General features: G+C 41.4%; 1 protein-coding gene across 8 annotated transcripts in view; it reads right to left on the bottom strand.

The window, feature by feature from the left end:
* Positions 1 to 22,502, bottom strand: part of RBMS1 (RNA binding motif single stranded interacting protein 1) — a 212,207-nt gene that overhangs the window by 114,236 nt on the left and 75,469 nt on the right. Inside the window, exon 1 of one of the 8 annotated variants that reach the window (XM_057550801.1) lies at positions 15,951 to 16,119. The exons of 5 other annotated variants lie outside the window; for them this stretch is intronic. Coding sequence is in view for 2 of the 3 variants with exons in the window: in XM_057550798.1 (XP_057406781.1) it covers positions 14,884 to 14,952 (69 nt within the window). In the remaining variant the exon portion in view is untranslated. Of the gene's footprint in view, positions 1 to 14,883; positions 15,371 to 15,950; positions 16,120 to 22,502 lie in introns of those variants that run through there. 2 more of the 8 variants (XM_057550798.1, XM_007183162.2) reach the window with 2 other exon arrangements.

Below are 22,502 nucleotides of genomic sequence, written 5' to 3' on the forward strand. Positions count from 1 at the left end.
GACTCCAACACGGCTGGTGTCCTTATTACAAGGCAAAATCTGGACACAGAGACAGACATCCACCCAGGGAGAATGTCACGTGAAGACGGGAGTTAGGAGAGAGGCCTGAAGAGGCTCTTCCCTAACACCTTCCGAGGGAGTGTGGCCCTGCCAACACCTTGGTCTTGGACTTCTATCTTCCAGAACTGTGAGAAAATGAATTTCTACTGTTTAAGAACTCAGCTTGTGGAACTTTGTTATGGCAGCCCTAGCAAACTAAGTCAAAACATATTTTTAAAGAAGAAAAAAAAATTAACATTTTACTCCTAGGATGCTATTTCTATTTTATCATGGCTCTCTTGTCTCACCATTTCAGAATTATGACCAAGATTTAGGGATTCAAAATACCAAAAAAAAAAAAAAAAATGACCAAGGTAGTATTGATTACATAGATACATGAAGGAAGCCTCCCCAAATACAACCAAACAAAATATCTGGTCAAGACTGAGCCTTTAGGGCTTCCCTGGTGGCGCAGTGGCCAATGCAGAGGACACGGGTTCGAGCTCCGGTCCGGGAAGATACCACATTCCGTGGAGCAACTAAGCCCATGTGCCACAACTACTGAGCCTGCGCTCTAGAGCCCATGAGCCACAACTACTGAAGCCCACGTGCCACAACTACTGAAGCCCGCGTGCCTAGAGCCCGTGCTCCGCAACAAGAGAAGCCACTGCAATGAGAAGCCCGTGCACCACAACGAAGAGTAGCCCCCGCTCGACACAACTAGAGAAAGCCCGCGCGCAACAACAAAGACCCAACTCAGCCAAAAATAAATAAATAAATAAATTTATTTTAAAAAAAAAAAGATTGAGCCTTTAATCCAAAACCTTCTGATCAAAGCTAAGAATCAAACCTACACTCACTTGGTTTTATTCTCTGTCTACTCTATTTTGATGGTACTAATAAGTATCATTACTATCTGGTTTGAGTATCATTTTCTTTCAGTTCGTTCTGTGAACCTTTTGGTAAAAGAGCCAACGAATAAAGGATTCCATAAATCAGGGGTCTGCAAACTACTGTCCAGAGGCCAAATCCCATTTGCCACTTGCTTTTGTAAACAAAGTTTACTGGAACACAGCCCATCTGAATGCATTATCTATGGCAGCTTTGAAGCCACAGGTAGTGCTAAGTAATTGTGACAGAGCCCTTATGGCCTGCAAAGTCTAAAGTATTTACTATTGGGCCCTTCACAGAAAACCGTATGCTGACCCCAGTTATAGATAGTCTGTGAAATGCACGAGCAATTTTTATGTAAACCTTTATCTGTTGTTTCCCTTGATTGTCAACAATCCCAGCTCCACAAGTGATATTTTCCAATCCTACTTCATACCTTTGACTTGTGAACAATGAAAAGAAGAGCCTCTTAGAAACTGAAATAGTACCATTTTTGCCTGAATTTCTCTTTGTGCTCTCTAGCTTTTCCACGCCCCTCTTAGAGAACTAAACCAAATTTGGCAACGAATTAATGCCAAGAATGTGGAAGATACACTTCCGTTTCTTCTCTGCTTTATGCCCTAATAAGCAGCTTAATACAGTCAATTAAAGGGTAGAGTAACTCTAATGTGACAATCAACACAATGACAAAATGGATCAGCCAACTGAGAACGTTGTTTCTATCCGGAATCAAATCAAATGCACCTAAAAGTCAAATAATCTAAATTAAGGTCAATCGGAGCATGATAGCTATAGGTTAGACATGTTCTTACACCATGCACTTCTTAAATAGCTACAACTCTTATGCCACTGATTCATTTCTACCTTGTATAGTTATTTATACACCGGCTCCACAGTCCCTATTTCACTACAATATTGAGAAATAAAATCATCAATTTCTTATTCCCTTCAGGGCCTAACACAGTGCTTGGCCCATATTGGTCTCTAAAATATTGATTGAATGAATAATAATCCAAGCTGGATTTGTTTGAAAAGGTTCAAACTGCACTAGTGGCCTGGATACATGTGTTCTAGTCCTGGCTTTGTTACAAATAAGCTGTGTGATGTTGAAACATCCTCAACTCTAAAATGAGTACTTACAAAAGTGTATCTCTTAAGGTCCTTTCAGCACTAATACTCTATGCTTCTTTTGTGATACACATGATATAACAGACATTATTTCATATCACTTCATCCAGAGCACTAGTTATCACATCACAGGATTCATTCAGAATAAATTTTCGTGTTGTAGACATCAGAAAGAATCAGTGAGGGTCTCTGACAGGGACCCACCCACTTTTCTTTAGACTAAGCAACTATGAACTTTAACATACATAAAAAGAGAAAGTATCCAAGTGAACTATTAGTACCTGAAATATCTTAATCGTAACAAAGGGCAAGGAACTGGTCATTCAGATTTTTAAAGAGCACATTTCAGTGTGTCCTAGAGGGGCCTTTAGCACACAGCAGGGTTGTAAAGTCTAAACTGTGGTTTCTTCTATACAGGAACTTACTCTAGAAACCACAGAGCAAATTTTGCATGCTGTAGTAAGTCAGGCAGGAAGGGGCTAAAAATATGTAAATTTGTCTACCCACAGCCAATTAGGTGAAAAAGACAAAACAAATTTAGAGGGCAAAAGAATGTTCATTAATAATTAGAACCTGTGGGTTTTCTAGGTCACTGATATTTTAAACTAGATTTGACTTCCCAAGTCAGTAATCTAGATTTCATAAATGCTTTAAGAAACAATAAAATAGGTGGGAAAACTGACCTTAAAAGAGGAGAAATTAAAAACAAAACATATGACAGTTGGCAGATAATAATTTATTTTGTCTGAAAGTAACATGCAACATACCATCCCTAAGGACTTACTTGTTCAGAGAATAGTAAAACACCTCATAAGAAAGCAATTCTGAAAACACTGGTGCAAGGGTGTGCCCCACTTGGAAAAGCCAAGACTCTGAAGGTAGAATGATGCAGGATTCAGGGTCAGAAGACCTAGGCTTTTTGAGCTGTGAGATTTTGAACAAATCGTTCAATGTCTCTGGATTATAATTTCCTTAGGGGTAAATTACAAGGGCTAGACTAGATATCGCTAAGGTCCCTTCCAACTCTAAAATGCAAAAGGTTCCTTTAAGTAAGTGTTTCCCAAACTGTTGCACAGAATATAGCTAGTAAATATTCTAGGTACCATGATCAAATAATTCTAGGAAACACTGAGATACACAAAGTTGGACAAATGTCTGTACTGCAGGATTTCTCAGACTTTCAAATGCTGATTTCCACTGTTACTCTCTAAGACAACAATACTATATAGTTTGTAGTGTTTCCCAAGTTTCTTTGAACACTGAATATTTCAATTCCTGGAACACTTTTAACATTTAATAGAGCCCCAGTATCTTAGTGACCACAATTTGGGAAAAGTGGCTTTGAGCAATAGACTTCATAACTTAAAATCACATGCTGAAGGAAACAAAATACTCATGTAATAGTTTAAGGGCACCCATTTCAGAATCCATAACAACGTCTCTGTAGTGTCTGTCTGTCATAAAGCACTTTATCTTACTTTAACTCCTTGATCTTTTACTCTAGGAAGTCAAGGACAATGTAAGAATCATTTCCATTTATCAATGAGAACTGAGTTTACCTTCTAGAGCTTTCTCCTAACAAAGTATTTTCTGCTCATGAACAGAATGATCGCGATCTTCTACCACTATTATCATTTTGTGACCCATCTGCCGAGATCCTCTTGTGTGAACTGACTTGTTAGGCGACACTGCAAGGAAGAAGGCAAGCAGACAGAGCACCTGTGCCAGATAATGCGTCACGCGCTGTCACATATATGACTTCATCCAATCATCTCAATAACATTAAGTAATTATTTTATCTCGTTTTGTCACTGAGGAAATCAAGACGCAGGAAATTTAAGAAATGCGTTCACAGTAAGAGAACTGATAAATGATGAAGTTGGGATCCACACCCATGTCCATCTTTTTTTCTTTAAAAGCAACTTAAGATGTTTTGAAATAGTTTGATAGTATATTTTAAAACTTAATTTGGGCTTGTGGTTCAGTTTAAAAATATATATTATTTTGCTTCGTGGTTCGTGATTGAAGTCTGTTTGAAATATGATTGGATTTACACAAATATTTGAACAATGGTTATAGGGAGGTATAAATTATATGAGATCCACATCTTAATAATTATCGCCACTTGAGCATTTCTGGCATGCCAGGCAGACACATCTGTATCATCTCATTTAATCATCCCAATAACTCTACAAGGTTAAGATCCTGGAACTACTACACCTTCAAGATCTTGACCATGGAGTTTCCTCTCTGATCACTCTCCTTCCCTCACTCCCAGGGACTTTCCTTTTTATCTTATCAGAATCTCCAGGACCCTCCCTGTTCTCAAAGTTCAGTGTCTCTCTTGATTTCACCTTTTTTTTTTAACATCTTTATTGGAGTATAATTGCTTTACAATGTTGTGTTAGTTTCTGCTGTATAACAAAGTGAATCAAAGAGATCACCGAGCTGATCTCCCTGTGCCATGAGGCTGCTTCCCGCTAGCTATCTATTTTACATTTGGTAGCGTATAAGTCAATGTTACTCTCTCACTTTGTCCCAGCTTACCCTTCCCCCTCCCCGTGTCCTCAGGTCTATTCTCCACATCTACATCTTTATTCCTGTCCTGCCCCTAGGTTCGTCAGAACCTTTTTTTTTTTAGAGTCCATATATGTGTTAGCATACGGTATTTGTTTTTCTCTTTCTGACTTACTTCACTATGTATGACAGACTCTAGGTCCATCCACCTCACTACAAATAATTCAATTTCGTTTCTTTTTATGGCTGAGTAATATTCACCTGTCTCCTTAACGTTCATCAGGATACTCTCGATTTTCATACCTAATCCCTTTACCAATGTCAAACCCTGCATAAATTCATTACCCAGATGCTTTCCCTCATTTCTTGTGGGAGAACGGTCAAAATATCCTGCCAACTCAGACCCCTGCACTCCCAGGGGCCCTCACTACAGCTTAGTCATCCTTTTACTCATCTCTATTTGAATGCTCACCAAATTCCCAAGAGCGATTACTCCAAATCTTTTGTCACACTCTTTAGGCCTAGATTCCTTTTTTTTTTTTTTTTTTAAATCATAACAGACGACCTAACCTCTTTACTGAAATGTAAGCTTTTAAAAAGTTGAGCTTCACTGGCCTCCTTACTCCTCCTAACATCTCTAGCATAATCAATCTCCTCCTTCCTGTATCACTGTCAGGAAACCCTCTCAGATCCCTTTCCTGTAAGACTAACCTCAATCTTTCTTAAAAAAAAAAGACCTACTTCCAACTAGTCCCTGTTTTCTATCACCTTGCTCTACCTACAACCAGTCAGAATCTAAGATAATCTTGCCTCAAGATTGTCTGAAGGGACTCTTTCCACTGACACCCAATTTTTCTAAAGACACACCCTCTTCACTCATGCATTCGTTAAACCCTTTGGAATGTGCTTTCTACCACGTTCACCCCTGCTCCCTTCCCTGCCCACCACACACAAACTACTCTATTGAAACTTCTGTCTCAAAGACTTTCAAAGACCTCCCAATGGACATTTCCAATGGCCTCTACTCCGCCTTTATCTTCCTTAACCTCTAGGCAACACTTAACAGAGCTTACCAGCTCTGCTAGAAACTCTGCTCTTCTTGGGCTTCTGTGATACTCTCTTGATTCTCCCGACATTTTGCCATTTCTTTCCCCTTCTTTGCCTAAAGGTCATCCTTCCCACTACAGAACCTAGGCTCCCCAGGTCTCTCCAGATTCTTCTGGACACCTTCTCTTCCTGAGCTGCTTTAATCTGTTCCCAATGTGCCACCTATTAAGTTTCAGGAGGTCCTAAGCTTCTTGCCCAGAACTCTAGTTCTGTATTTCTTGCTGGAAATTCCTGCCTGCACTTGGTTGGTGGGAAGGGTGGTAACGTGTGATTCACATGGCCAAATTAAAATGGCCAAACCAAGCTTATGGCTTTTCCTCAGAAACTAATTTATTGTGGTGGGGTGAATTCTCTAACCCGTTCACCATCCAACCTGCCATCTTTCATACTCCTGTTGAAGTGGGAGTATTTAATATAACCAATGCACTTGTTATACTACAGATGTTATAGATGACATACACTATCAAGAAAAAGATCTGCTGGATAAGTACTCCACTCCAAAGAATGTAAGGATCCAGGCCAAACATGGAAATCTACACACCCATGTGACACAGCCTCTGTACTGATTTTTAAGTCAATCCCAGGGGAGCAGTAAAAAAAATATTTACAACCATCTTCTGGATCCAAAAAGGGTACTTAACGTGGTTCGCGCTGGGTGCTACTAGCCTTTCAGGGCTGGACGATTCTGCCTTATGAGACTAACATGGATACAGAAGGACCCTTTGTATTCTTGGTGTCTGGACTTTGAATACCAGTAGAATTTAGCACTCCCCTGCCCCCAATTTAACGCCTAAAAAAAATGTAGACAATCCCTGTAAGAGAATGGCTGGATTCTACCTAATCACTGAGACCAGAGCAAGTAATGTTGCAGAAACTTTTTATTTTTCCAATCATTTCAGACAAGAGACCTAGGACTCTTTTTTTACCAACACCGTCCACTCTCCACCCAGTCAATCGCCAGCTCTGTACCATAACTTGAATCCACCCCATCTAATACATTCACACTGCCGTTACTCCATCTTACAGCTTTATTTCAACTGTTACAACACCTTTAAACTCAGGCTCTCCTTGCATCCACTTCAGCAAGCTTCACGCAATCCCTGCTCTGTCCTCCAACCTCTACCCTGCAGTCCAGCTCACCTGAATTTCTCACTCTTGCCCTACAAAAGCCCATGTATTCTATCTTCAAATCTTTGCTGTAATGTTCCTTCCACCTGAAATGTCACCTTCCATGATGCAACCTGCCTCCCGAGTTAGAAATCTTGGCACCGTCTATAGGTTGTCCTCCTCCATTTCCACATGCAGTCATAAATTCTTTTGGAGGGCACAAATCCCTTTGGCAAATTGATGAAAGCTATGAACGTCTCCCCAGGAAACAGCGGGTGTATGCCACATTTTACATACAATTTTAGGGGCTTTATGTCCTCCAATGTCCACAAAATTTGGTTGTTCCTCCTACCCACAATGTAACTGCCTTCTTTTGGGTCCTCACCATCTCTCAGCTGTTTGAGGTGCTAGCTAAACTGGCTTCCCCCCACCCAGCCTCTCCCTTAACGAGCAACAGTGTACCTTCTGCGTGTCACCCGTTTACTTCCTCCACAATGACATTCCCAACTTAACCTACGCTACACACTCAGTAATTATTTGACTCAACGTTTCGGAGTCGCTGTTAAACTTTCAGTTGAACAAAAGAACATATCCACTCCCTTGGAGCTGGCCTGTTGGCATCTGACTTATAAAACTGAGAATACAGACAGAGAAAGTGGAGACAACATTGTTTCTAGAATATTTGAATACATAGGGTTGGGTTGATCAAAAATGGTCTTCCGAAAGGGTGATGTTTTTTTAGGCAGTTCCTGGAAGTGGAGAGACAGAGATCTTGTTTTAGAACAGAGCTGAAAGGAAATTCTAGGTGATGGGAACACTATGCAGAAAAAAATGGGATGTAAGAATCTCAGATAATACAGACCAATGAGGTTACATATAGGCACCCAACCTACAGGGCATCCAAGCAATGAAACAAACGGATTTTGTAAAGTGGCGTGTCAACTAATAAAGTAAGAAGCTAACAAAGCAATACTGCTTTCCTTCTCTCTCTCTATCTCTCCCTCAGACCCCCCCACCTCTTCCTTCCTCCCTTCAGTGCTCTCTCCTCCTTTCACTCTGAAGTCTTGTAGCCTCTACAGAGCACACCCAAAACTCCCTGATATACTGAAAATCCCCCCGGGTTACACAGTAACAACAGCTTCTAAAGTGCAGACATGATCTGTGCTGTGTGTTTCTTACAGAAACCTCCACTGTCCCATTATAAATTACAGCTGCCTGTACGGAAGCCACGCCTCCCACCCCACTGCCCTTTCAAAAAGCTACAGTGAAAAGGAAGTGTGTGATGAAGACAGCCATGAGTATTCATAATCAAATAAATCCAAAGGATTATGACATGAGTGGTAGAACAGTCTTGGTTTTTCACGTTTAATACAGAAATTCTATGTGGGGGAGTTTGTCCACAAAACAGCTGTATTTAAATGCACCTGTAAGTCAAATGACAACAGAGAAAACAGCGGTAATTCTTCAATATTTAAAATAACTCCTTCCGTGAAAAATACTTTAGCATATGAAATTCCATATATATAGCTACATTTTCTCCTTGCTGACTCATACAAGTTGGTGTCTTAAAAATGTTTTTTCAAAAGTACAGAAGTCCTGTCGAGTATGTATAAAATGGGAAAATACTAAGTTCATAAATATAAAAACTATCTGTCAGAAATAGGTGATTTCCAAAAATGGGATACAGGAACTGGCAGTAAAAATAAAAACAGAAATTCATAAAGAATAGTAAAGGATTGTATCTCAAAGCGCAGGCACAGAAACAAGTAACACCTACATGCTATGCTGAAATTCTCAATGACATGAGAATTGGGTTTTCACTGCAATTTTTAAACATTAAAAATAATACAATTTTCTATATTCTTCTCACTTTATCTTTTTCTTGATAACCGAAGGGACTGTATTGTCAGGTGGGGAACAAGGGGGACTGCAAGGCTGAAAAATAAATTTAAAGAGAATCATGAAAAATAAGTCATTCATGATTCCATCTACCAACAGCGGAAAACACTTGTTAATAGTTTGGCATACTTCCTTCCAGTCTTTTTTTTTAAATGCATTTTTTGAGGCTGCATTGTATGCACAATTAACAAATGCAAATACAATTTTCCCCAGTTTACGTTACACTGCTTTGTAAGTCCGTATGTTTAAATGAATAAAGTGGAGCCAAAATACATTTCTGTTTATTAGAGCAATACTAAGTTTAACACCAAGTTTTGTTGCGGTTGCTGCCATTTAATAAGTGTTAAACAACAACAGCTACATTGGTTCATTATTTTCATACAGAAGTTAGTTTGCTCCATTTAATTTTTTCATCTTGTCCTAATTTCAGGAAAAGCTTATTACTTCCTTCCTCATGGTATGTCTATCCTATTTTAAAAATTGACTAAGCTTTTAGAATGTATTAAAGCAAAGCATTCTCTACAGATGCGAGTTTAAAAACAAACACCCACCAAACACCTACAGATGTCCAAGGAGAAAAACAATGTTTATTTTTCTGAGAAAGGCAAAGATGGCATCTTTGAAAACCAACAAGACAAAGGAAAGAATTCAGGAAATCATCACGCATATACTAATAATCAAATCCGTCTGCTTTCGAGCAAATTAAAAGGTAGCATTTTTCATCAACAAGAGTGATTAATGCTCTTTTTTTCCTTCTCCAATCATATATTTGCATAAAATAAAGAACAGAGGGTTGAAAGGCTTTCTTTCCCCAAAGAGAAGGCAAACTCTGCTAACAAGAGCATAATACAGGAACAACTGTTCTGAAATACGGTGGGATGCTCTTTTCTACTTCTTTTTGGATTTTTTTTTTTAAATGTGGTTGAGAGTCTCGTTTTCAAGCTCCAGATCCTTACCCTTTTGGAGGCTGCCCCCACTTTCTAAACAAAGTCCATTCTTAGAGGCTGTGTCAAGGTCTCCCAGGATCACACAGAGCCTCCCAGGACCACCCGCTGTTGCTTGCTCTGTAGGGACATTAATAATAATAACACCTTAGAAGGATTAACAACAACAATCCTGTGGAGTGGGCACTATTATCTTTATTTAACAGAAAGTGAGGCTTTGGGAGGTTAAGTGAAAAAGCATGCAAGAGACAGAGCCAGAACTTAAGCCGGGGTCTTTCAATTAGGTTGAGTGATGGTTAAAGAAGTTAAGATGTGAAATCTGTGTTACCAGGGCTCAAGGAATATGCTAAGAGGCAAGATTTTTGGAGGAAAAAAACATGGGAATAATATTATTTATAATTACGATTTCTTTTATAACTCGTTTTAAAAAGTGAGTTGGGTTCCCCAGAGATAGGATTGCTGGATTTAGCAAATAAAAACACACAGTACCACACAATATTTGGGACGTGCTTATACTAAAATATTATTCATTGTTTATCGGAAACTCCAATTTAAGTTGGTGTCCCGTATGTTATCTGAGAACCCTAGAGCAAAGGCCTTTATGAAACAAACAAAAAACACTAATAAATTACAAAGCTACAATTCCCTAAGCTGAAATCTGGGATGTTCTGTGTGCCACATGTCTTTGCGAGGCCAAGTAAAGGGAAGTGTAGTGGGGCTACAGCTGTCCTTGACCGAGCTTCCTTCTCTTTTTTCTGGTAGCTGACAGAACCCTTGACTCCAGAGACCTGAGCTTTCACCAACTACGCCATTTAAATTCACTGCCTCAAAATTCCTGACCTTTTTCTACTTTATATGGATGTTGTGAAGATTAAATATAGCTGAGGTTGGGAAGGGATATCATATACATCTTTAAATATTTATTAATTGGCAGAGTGCTTTGGAAATATAGTCTCAGAAACTTGGAAAGACTGACTCCCCCCCGTCCCCGCCCACCCCAAGAAAGGGCTCAGAAAGTATTACCGATATATGATGAGCCCAGCTGACAGCAGTCTCTAAAAGGAAGGAGAGAACAAAAACGAGAAACGTGTTCAAAACCTGAAGCGAACTATGGAAAATGTAGTGAGATGCCAAAAGGGATGCCTAGCGGAAAAACTGGATGATCACTGATGGCGAATTCTGTACTTTTCAAATGGCTATGGTTACATATTTCAAACAGTTACCTTGAGGCACAAGCACTACTGAATCACAAACACACTGAAATAGCTTAATACAAAAACAGGACAAGACCTTTTTATGTATACCAATTTAATTTTCTGCTAATTTCCCCTAAACCTCCAATTTCTACGGCTTGAGTAGGTTTACCTTCTTTGAAAAAGACAACAAATTGGGACTGGCTCAGAGAGTGTTCATTTAAACATTTCTCTGAACACTTTAATCTTCAAACTTTAACAAAACCCAATCTACTACACATAAATTGCTGTGAACAGAAACTGCTTGAAGAGGATTAATCAACAGCTTTGTATGTCATCCTCTAACAAGGCCAAACACTGAATCACTGTTGAATTCTTCACGTGCAGCTACACCCAGTTAATCTTCAAGAAAGCAGCAAACTATGTAAATCTATTTAAACTGGGGAGATAAGTACTTCACTCATCAAAAGTTTTAGCAACATTTAACAAGTACAGCTATTGGTTGGCAAGATCGTTCGAAAAGAAAAGAAACACACACACACACACGAAAATTCTTATACGCACTCCCCTACCCCAAAGACCCCACTGCAAACCACTAGGCAAAAAAGTATTTGCTACACACCTCAATTTGTAAAAACCAAGTATACGACATCACTGAATCAACTACCTCAAGAAAAGCAGTTCCGAAATGGAAGTAAGGGAACAGGAAGGGGAAAGTAGCTAATAAAAGAATTCAAAATAAAATGGAAATATTTATCTTCTCTAATTAAAGGAAAGCACTTTTTCTTTTGAGACATACGAAAAATATTTTTCACAACTACAGAAGTCCTACTAAAGGGCTTTCATTTTGCTTTGTGGCGGTGTTCTCATACAGACTGGATTTGCTTAACGAATATCCTATATCTGAAAGTCACAGTCAACAATCATAGGCCATACACATTTCTCCACTGAGACTAGAACCAACAATCTTTGTCTAGATATTGCCTCCTGGGTTATCACCCACTCAAAGCATCTTACTCTGACCTGAGCCGAGCAGATGTATTTCTAACATGCTCATAGGCCTGTGATGCAGGAAAATCCTGTTTATCTTAAATGATGCCGGAGATCAGCGCTCCTTGACGTCCTCGATACACAACGTGCGGCAGGAGGGGCATGAGTACCACCCACCTCTGTTTAACTGAAACTGGCTGACTCCGATATTTGTAAAGTTTTAAGAAGAAATCCTACAATCACTCTGCAAAGCAATCCTTTAACATCAATGCCGATCCCAAATATCACGAACCCACCATCCATGTCATTCACCTGCAACTCCCTCCTCACCACCCCCTCCCCGCACCTGTCCATGGCCCAGAGAGGTGGGAGGAATCCCTAAACCAGACTTTTGAGACTAGAAGGGTGACGGGCAGTGACGCAGAGAAGCTCTGTATGAGTTTTCATTGAGATGTGCACGTAATAAGCAGGCTGCTGTAGTGTGGTTGTCTTAAGAGCTTGACTGCCAAAGCCTGACTCTGCACTTTGGGTCATACAGACTGAGCACGGTACTTAATCTGTGTCTCAGTTTTCTTAACTGTAAAATGGAGATGTTATCATTACCTACCTCATAGGACTGTCAAGATGACTAGATGAGTTAACCCACCTATAGCACTGAGAACAGCAACCCACAGGCTGTAAGATGCTCAATGATGGTCTGCCACTATTAATAAATGTGTATAATACAAGTGTGACTCCAGCTTATTTTTTCTTCCAAAGGTGATTTTTAAGTATTCCTCACATGCAGTGTTTTCCTCAGGAAAACTATCTGAAATCAGCTCTAACAGCTGATCATATATTTCTAGATTAAAATCAAACTGCCTTATACACTGAAAATGGACCTATTCTTTCATCAAAATGAACAAACTAATGTGAACTGAAAGGTGCAAGCTTAATGTCACAAAATCTCATAAAAAGCATTAATTAGACTTCCCATTTAGACTAAGCCAGGATGAGATCACAAAGTCACTCATGGTAACCAGGTCCCCTTGCTGGAAGTGTGCTTTCCCAGTGAATGGCTAAATACTAACAAAAGAAACCTTTGACTCAAATACCACTGGTACCCGGGGTCTTGTGTCTGTATAATGCCTACACATTCATTTCTTTCTTCGCCTATAGAAAAAAGAAAGTCTGTTTGTTTTTCTGATTCAGTCAGCCCTTTTAGTCTCTGAATCTAAGGAGAGCCTAGTGAAAAGAAGAGCATCTTATCAGCGTGCTCCAGACCAGCAGGCTGTCCCCCTCCACACACAAAAACTCCAGCCCCTCACAGCAAAAGGCCTCGCCCTCAGAGCCTTTTCCCCATTTCACAGCTAACACCCCACCGGGTTCTGACAACAAATAAATGAATACACAAGGCCCTTACATAATTAGCCATCTTTTCAGGTAGAGGGAGGTGGGGGGCGGGGGGGGAGGAGGGTTCAGGAGAGTATTTATTGTAAATTGGCTTCATTTATGAAGTTGATGTAAGTGTACTGGATCTGAGGGCATTTATTTTAAATGAGGCCACATGAAGAGATTTTAGAGATGCCAGCTTCTGAATCTTGACAAATTTTAGTATATACTTCAGCCAAGTCACAAATGCAGATTTTTTATTTTTTATTTTTTAATTAAAGGAAGGGGCTTTTCTTAAACCAGGTAAAAGTTCCATTGACTTGGAAAGCAAGGGCATACAGACCAGGTGTGTTTACTGTCTTTTTAAGGAAAAGCTAACAAGTGAAAGAACCAAACACCAGAAAACAATACTTTTTAACACTGTCATTGTATCAGAAAATTAGCACCATTTTCAGATATACTTATAGTAAGACGTGCCCTCCCTACCCCACCCCCCAAAATGACTTTGAGAACAAAAAGGACTAAACATAATCAATAATCCTGTGAACGCCTTTAGGAAAGCCACCAGGCATCACTGTCATCAGTCATGATCTTAACAGAGCCATGGTCTGCATGGAAGGATACAGTTTGATTGAATCATTATTGGGATAATAACTTAATTGATTTGTCTCAGTGGCTAAGGATGTAGACAAGAGATCTATTATTGAAGAAAAATATCTGCAATCGTGTTTTTGTTTTCTAAACAAGCATCTTGCCACTGACCTCTAAATCAGTTTAACCTTTTCTAAACAGACCTGCACATTTTTTACATAATTTAAAGCTAGGTCTTGTTAATGCTGCTGCTGAAAGGCTCCGTGAGATTTACCACAACATGGCTTCAGTAACCTTCTTTTAAAAACAAAGATGAAAAACAAAACAAAAGGCCATGACTATAAGCTTCCAGCTCCACTCCTTTTCCCGGCAGGGGATTTTGATCTAACCACTAAAGTGCCTTTGGAGTTGAATCTGTTAAAAAATGTATGAAACGGTATTAAAATAGGAAAAGGCATGTGTATGACTCAGGCTTATCCAAGTATCTCTGCAACTAGGATGTCACAGGATTTCCCTGTGCTGCTGAAAACTGAAAACCTTGAGAAAGTGACAGTAGAAGTTCCTGTTTCTTTTTCTTTCTTTTCTTTTTTTTAATATATAAATGGGAGGGGGAGCGAGCGCGAACACACACACACACACACACACACACACACACACACACACACACACACACACACACACACACACACACACACACAGGTCTTCCGGGTTTCGTACGAATCGGGCAGGTTCTTTGAGGTTCCAAGTGAAGATTGTTGTATCCCAATCTTAAGACTTATTATCGTACTCTTCCACACACAAAGGTTTCCGGAAAAAAACCCAAACTTGTTGCAGAGCTGGGCGAAGCCCCCGGCGCGCTCCTGCTCTCGCCGCGCCGCCGCCCCTTCCCCTTCCTCTGCGTCCCGCCCGGCCCGGCCGGAGGGGGCGAGGGCATCTTCCCGGCTAAGGTCACCGGCCCGAGCCGTCCCCGCGGGCCGCCTCCTGCGAAACAAGGTCACCGCCCGGCCCGGTCCCTCCGAGGACGACTGCGGAGTCCGGCCGAGCGCTGCCACCCTTTGTAGAGCGGGGCGGCCGGCCTCTGCGCGGCATCCCCGCCGCCGCCTCACCTGCTTGCGATAGGGCGTCCTGCAGCTGCTGCTGCCCCCAGGGTTGCCGCTGCTGCTGGGGAAGATCATCGCGGCGGGCGCGGGCGGCGGGCGCGGGCGCGGGGCAGCCTCGCCGCGAGGGGGAGGGCGCAGGGAGGGGGCCGGCCGGGGCCGCGGCCGCTCTGGGAACTCCCTCTCGCCGCGCGGCGGCGGCCGGCGGGGGCTGCAGCTCCGGGCTGACTTCTCCTCCGCCCTCGACCTCCGGACTCGCCTAAAAGTGCGGCGCGGCGGCGGCGGGCGGGACTCGGGCAGCTCCGGCGGCCGCCGCCCTGCGTGCCATGGACGGGAGTTCGCGCGCGGAGCTGGCGGCGCCGCGGACTCTCCCGGCGGCAGCGGAGGAGCAGCGCCGCCGCGTCCCCACCTCCCGCGGCCTCAACCACCGCCCCGAGAGCGCGCCGGCCGGGGGCGGGGAGGCGGCCGCGCACCGCCTCGCGCCGCGCCCAGGCCCACCCGCGCCTCCCCGCCCTCCCGCCCGGCGCCGCGCCCGCCGCCCCGCCGGCCGGCCGGCCCCCGGGCGCTCCCTCCCGGGCTCGGGGCCGGAGCGGGGGCCGCGCGGCCCGGGGAGCCGCCGGCGCCCCCGCTCTGGTGCAATGGTTGGGTCTGGCTCCCCGCATGCCGCACATTCCTTGGAGTAGCCACCCCCCTCCTCTTTTCTTTTCTCCCCCTCGGCTCTTGGCCTCAGCACCCGCGGCAGCTTTGCACCCGGGCTCGAAGCCCCTTTTCGGGGCACCGCGCCGGGGATCACGCTAACACCTGGGGAGGAAGCCAACTGGTCCCAAGTCTTCTTTTCCTCTTTCACCCTTCCAAACTATCCCCCCGACCGTCCACTCTCCCAGAAAAGGTGAGGGCAATCACTCCTACTTCAACGAACAAACCAGCCTTCCATCAAATCTCTGCAAATCCCCGTTCCCCCAATTCGCACGCTAAAATTTTAGCAGAGAAAATAAGTCTCCACTCCCCACCCCCTCACCGCAAACACGCAAGGTAAAGTTCGTACTTTATTCCTATGCCAGAGTTGGCAAGCTTACCTTCAAGATGCCGAAGTCAAATAGCGAAAATCATTTCAAGCCATCGGTTTAGTAAGCCTTCCCGAAAACTGGAAGTGTGTGATCCTTCTATATGTTAATTATGAGATGCGACACAAATGTGTTCTATTGAAGGGACACAGAAACTGCAAAACGGACAAAGTGAGGAGGTAGTTTCCTTTGTTTTTCAATTGAAATCAAGGCGACCCAAGATGCCCCCCCCCTTTTTTTTCTGGATCGCCTTTGCGTTCGTTAGTGTATCAAGCCTAGAACCTGTGCAAGGCAGACGGACTCTACAGCAAGTCCCACCGGCCAGAGCCCCGCGGTCTGTGGATGGGCCACTGGGACAGCTGGCCTGTTCAGCATTGACTATTACAGGGTTATATTACCGCACTAAGCGGTCAATATTACAGCGTTCTTCCTTGGCCTCTGGCCTCTAACGCCTTCCTGGAAAGGGCCATCTGCCATGATAATGAAAAATCCTAACTCGGCTAAGAAGTGAAGGCTCTCAACTTCTGGCTGCCATAAGGAAAACAAAGTGTCCCCTATGGAAACCGAGTCTTCTAGCAAAGCTGTGACCATTCAAGGGTGTTTCCAGCAACAAGGAACTAAAAAATATCCATCCTAGATATCCTTCCTACTCCTGACCTAGGGGGCCACCTCCGTAAGACGAAGGGCTCCCAACATTCTCAGGCAAAAGTGATGAGAACTGGCAAGTCTCACCTGATTGAAAACAACTATATACACAAACTATATATATATATATAATTCTTAACTCTTTTCATTAAAAAAAAAAAGCAGCAGCAAACTTACTCTAAGCGTAGTACTAGGTGCACAATGGGCAAGTAAGAACTTGCTAGATAACATTCACAGAAACGTATTTGTTCTTTAAAATGATTTAATAGAAACAATACAACTAACATTCAGTTCTGTGTTAATATATATGCTATTTCGGGCTACTGCATGCATTTACAATTGTTTGGGCTGCCCCTTTGCTGTCTCCTCTCACAGGGACCTTTTACCACAAGTTATAAAATATAAGGTTTTAAGCAGAACTGTTCAAGTCATAGATGCCTTTTCCTGAGAACTTAATGCCCAAGACCCCAGCAGTTCAAACCTGTCATCTATGGAAAAAATTCCATGTACAACCTCACTTGTCATGACTGGTCTCTTAGGAAACCACAGTCTAAACCACAAAAGAACAGCATAGATTAATTTTTCTATGTCTCTTCTCTAAGGTCATGATACTTTGGATATTGTGCTATTCTAGAATGGGAAGACTTGATTTGATACCCTGCAATCGTTTTACAGGGATAAGACATGATTTCAAGTGATAATAAAATTTAAATTGGAATACAAAAGCAATTCTAATACTAGATACTAAAATATACTAAGAACACTAAAAATATTAAAAGGACTATTTTTAAGAATAAAAAGGATATCTAAGTAGCAACAAAACAAACTGTTCTATATAGTGTATGACATAAAAGGAGATAACTCAAGGTGTATATTTTTTAAAACAATGTCTACAAGCCAGGGTTCAAAAGTTCCAGAGTTAGGTAGGTACTACACACTTAACTAGGTAAAGCATTGCAAAGAAAGGAGAAGATAGATTTTCCACCCTCAAAGACTATAAAATATAAAATGTAACAGTCACTAAAGCCCAAATAATTCCAACCTAAGAGAAATAACAGAAACATGAAACCATATATGTATATATACTCAATTATAGATATTCACAAGTGCTTAGTTATAAATGATTATAGGAATAGATCCTAGTGAGATTCATCTGGGAAAGTTTATTGACCTTTGAAACAAATATGTTTTAAGACAAAGTAAGGAAACATTCCAGAGAAACTGCAAATTATCATGGTAAGAATTAGGGCTTTGGAATCTGCCCTGTAGATGCTCATCTTCCTGAAAGGGAAACTGAGACTCTGCTGCCTGGGCGGTCAGACAACATCCTACTCCCGCAGCTCAGCTGGTGGGTAAAGCTGTGGGAATCTGACCCAGGGGCAGCCAATCCACAGATAGGCCAGTGACCTATGACATGGCTGGGATTGAAAAAATGAGCAGAGCCAATCAGATCCTCACCCTTGGGAATTTAATTCAGAAAACTCCAGTTAGGAAAGGGGCAGAAACTGCAAGAGTGCCAGGGGGTAGAGCTGAGGCCACAAAAAGCCAAAACCATATGCAAGCCAAGGTTATGAGGAAGCAGAAACTATGAGTAACAGGAAGCTGGCTGGCAGCAAGCGGAGAGGCAAGCAGATGCCAGGAGCGGGTGAGCACTTGGCCGTGAGAGGATGGAGTCCTGAAGCTGCTTTGGCTCTTAAGACCGACAACAGCCCCTCCGTGTGCACACTTAACCAGCCCCACCCCTCTTTCTCAGAGAGCTTAAGTGAATCTGGACTTTGCAATCCAAGGAACAAAATTAAAACAGCCAAACAGATTTGGCTCCACATTTCAGCTTTCCACTCACTAGCCACATGGCTTTGGGCAAGTCAGTTGAACCTGAGTCCCAGACTCCTCACTGACTGTCTTCAGTGTATCTATGGTACTCCAACAAAAGTACCAAACTCAAGAAATGGCAGCTGTTAGTATTGTTTCTCCAGGTTTCAGAGGGGTGGTTTGTAGACTTAACTGGGCATACTATGTAAACAACTGATGTTAGTAAGGCTGGCTGACCATCCAAGAGCAGAGGCAAGGGTGTAGTTGGAACTGACAAGTAAAAAAGAGCAAATTGAGGTAAGGAGAGGCTCCTTTTTCGAGAACTGTTTGTTGAATGGCTGAATGAAGATGCTTTCTAAGGCTGAACTCTAAGAGGTTTAAGAAGAAAAAAAAAAGTCTGACAGAAGGTCTGTTTCAAGAGCTAGGTGAACTCAAGGTTCTCTCCCACATTTGTTTTTGTCCTGTTTCCTTTAAAGAGGTTGTGTGTTGGACCAGGGCCATTTCTGTATGAATGGGAAGACTGTGAGCGGTATCAGAGATCACACTGTGAGGCAGGAGGAGGCTGTGAATGCGGATAATAAAGATGGAGCCATCGGTACATGCAGGAGCCTGCAGCCTTGTAGAGCAGATGAGACTTGGCTACTCCCCAGTGTTTGTATAACTGCAATGTGAGACTCTTGAATTGAGAAGATATTTGTCCCACAGAAACATTTTGAAAATGAGACTTTCATTTATAAACTTCACATCTCATTTCGCTTTCACAGCAACGCTATGAGGTTGGAAGGGTTATTAGGCTTCATTTACAGATGAGAGGAAAACAAGTTAAGACTGACTGACTTAACCATAGAGCAAGGAAGTAGCAAGTAAATGTTTAAACCTAGGCTTAGCTAGGGTTGAAAGACCCTGTCCTGTGCTCCTTCAACACTATAATGCTGTGGACTCAAAAAAAGCCTTATAAATAATGCTACAATTCCCAGGTGAGTACTCGTAACCTCTACAGCACCGAGTTGCTGGACACGAAAAATGCGAGGCATTACGTGATAAGTGCCAGCCAAGTGGTCTAGACAATCATGTGCTATGCCAGTCCACTGCAGGGAGAGATCAATACAGGATGTAACATGGGTGTGGGGAGCTCAGCTGTATAAATGTTTTGTTTGAGGGACATTCAGAAAGAAGCCCTGTGAAGATGAGAAAAACAAAAAGAGCGGGAGAGAGAGAGATGGATGGTATGAGAGAGCATGTAGATTTGGGGTGATTGCTGCTGAAATCATCACTAATCAATGAGCTTCTTGAAGGCAGCAGCAAAATCAAAAGGCTAGGAGAGCCCCCATTCCAACACATGCATTACTGAACCTCATATAAGAGAGGAGCCTTTGAGTAAAATTACCGCAAAGAAAGTGTGGTGGGAAAGCTAAGCTTTGAAAGAAGGGAAAAAAATAGGGGAAGAGAAGATGTCCAATGAGATAAAACTAGAACACCTCTATCAGCAAAAGAATAGACCTGTAGCAGGTTCTATCCCTCTATCACTGCTAAATAATTTCAAGCACCCATTTTTATTTGGATCACATTAAAAACAGAAAAGAATGAAGAGGAAAAATTCATCCAACATTACTTCACATTACAATCTTTAAGGAATAAAATACAACCACATAGTATTGGTTAGTGTAAACAGTTCACACTAAAAAAATTGTTTACATTTGAGAGTACCTATGTCTAAAAGCTCGCAAGCCTCTAGCTCCCAGCAAAACAGAAAAAGAAACACAAAAAAAATTATGAGGTCAGCAGATTCTTTAAATTTCTGTTCTTTCCTGGTACAAAATAGAGTTGATAAAGTGTCTTATTTCTAAAGGAGCAGCAATATTTTCTATTATTTACTGTTTTACTTTTTTTAAATTCTATGATTCTTGTTCTAGACCTAAAGTCTCCCTAGACACATATAAAATCACATGTATATAAAAATGAAACCACTATAATAAAATAAAACTATAGCTCTATAGCTATAATCCTAGAAGGCATATAGAACAACATAAACAAAGCCAAATTCTGATGAGTCTTACCAGAAGCAACATTCTAATGATTCTTAAACCTATTCTGGTGAACAAAACAGAAGAAATAGGCTTTGCCCTGCTGCTGCTTCTCTGAATGGACTAATAAATAACTGTCATTTATTGAGTAACTACTATATTCTAGGCACTTTCTCAGCAGGTTCCTCTCCCCCGCCCCCCCATTCACTCACAACACACACACACACACCATGAGAGAATGATTAGCCCATTTTACAGAAGAGAAAACTGAGGCTCAGAGGCTTAAGCAACCTTTCCAAGGCCACAGATCCAATACATAATGGAGCTGAGGTTTGAACTTAGGTCTCTCTGACTCCAAGTCGCCAAGCTCCAATAACACTCGTGATCGTTATTATTACTGTGATCTATGGTTCAAGTCCAAACCCCATAGGGGAAAACATAAGAGCCCAATCCTGGGTGTGCACCTGAGCTTCAGTTACCATGTATATGACCTTGGGCAAGTCACTTTTAAAAATATGTGAAATTACATTGAATTTCCGTTCAGTTGATTATGAAGGCAAAATTTCCAGTATTAGAACATATAGTTAATAGTACAAATACATATTCTGACCCAACCTAGCTCCTAAATCTCATTTAACTGATGGTTGCTAAAATATAACTCCTCTCTTACAACCACCAGTTTTATTTTCTGGGATAGCTGGTGGGATGAAGTTGGGAGAGAAGCAGAAAGAACTATCTTCTAAAAGCTGGGATGGTGATTAGATGAAAGGTATTTCCAGAATCCTGAACTGAAACTGAGAATATAATTTCACTCAAAAAATAGTGGAAAATCGTATTAGTGATTAGCTTCATTATGGGATTCATACATGCTTATCGGACAACTAACATCCTATTCATCATTTAGGATATTTCTCTCTGTGGCAAAACATCCTCTAAATTCCAAACAAATAATTTACACTCAAAAAATTTTGGATATCATCTATTCATAAATTAGTTACTGCCCTGTTCTTGCAAAAATAGTTAATAAAATTCAAAGCTCACTCAAATTTCTGGCATAGTGGTTCTCTGTAAGTTAAATTTCTTTTCTTATGTTTTTCTATAAAAATAAGTACTTGGGTCCTTATTCTTTTCAAAAAACAAAATCTTGGGGGTAGCTATATGAATTAAAAATTCAAGATTTTTGTTTTCATTTGGTTTACACTATATTGAATTTGTATCTGTAGATCAAATTCTATAACAAAATAAAGGAGAGTCAACTATCTGGGAAACCAGGAGAAAGAGAAGCTCCATTTTGCATTTATTGTGGATTACTGCTTTCCTAATTTACCTGGATGGATGCCTCAATCCTCTATATTCTTTGACTGTGGGAATCTAGTATTAGAGCTGTTATTCTCCATCCTTTAGCAAGCCTATAAGAAAATAAGTGCTTCTTTTCAAAATACTTTGAGATAATTCAATGAGTTTTCCATGAATTACAGTGAAATTACAAATTATGAAAGATATTAAGTGATTTTTGCAATTACAGCTTATCTAAAGAGATGGAAGTAACATGATCATCTACTGTAGTGATCAAACTATGTATAAAGGATAAGAGCTGAGGTAAGGAAGGGAGGGGCTGATGTGCTGTGGAAACAGCTAATCACATCCACCTCTTGCTACATGACTTGGGAAGAGACAGAAAGTACTTAGGAAATCAACAGAATTTTTGGAAAACTAGAACCAAAAAAAAAAAAAAAAACAGCCTCTAAATCATGAAAAACAAAATTCAAACCTGGAAAAACTGTCTCCTTTCCATGAGTAAAAATCAACTGTTAGAAAATTCGGACAGTACAGACTGAACAACTAACTACACCTTGGACAAACAAAACCCTCGTATAAGCCAAGAATGACAAAAGGTATAAGACATTCCTAAATGTCTGGGAGACATAACTAATGTCTATGCAAAACCTGGGATCCAGAGCACAAATTACGATTTAAAGCATTCAAAATACAGGAAAAAAAACCCAATAAAACAGTTTCCTTTCTCTTTAGTTGCTAAGATGACCATTACATTAGTTTATTTCACCTGAAGAGGAGGATAACA

This window comes from Balaenoptera acutorostrata, chromosome 8 (assembly GCF_949987535.1).
Source record: "Balaenoptera acutorostrata chromosome 8, mBalAcu1.1, whole genome shotgun sequence".
In the NCBI taxonomy this organism is placed as follows: domain Eukaryota; kingdom Metazoa; phylum Chordata; class Mammalia; order Artiodactyla; family Balaenopteridae; genus Balaenoptera; species Balaenoptera acutorostrata.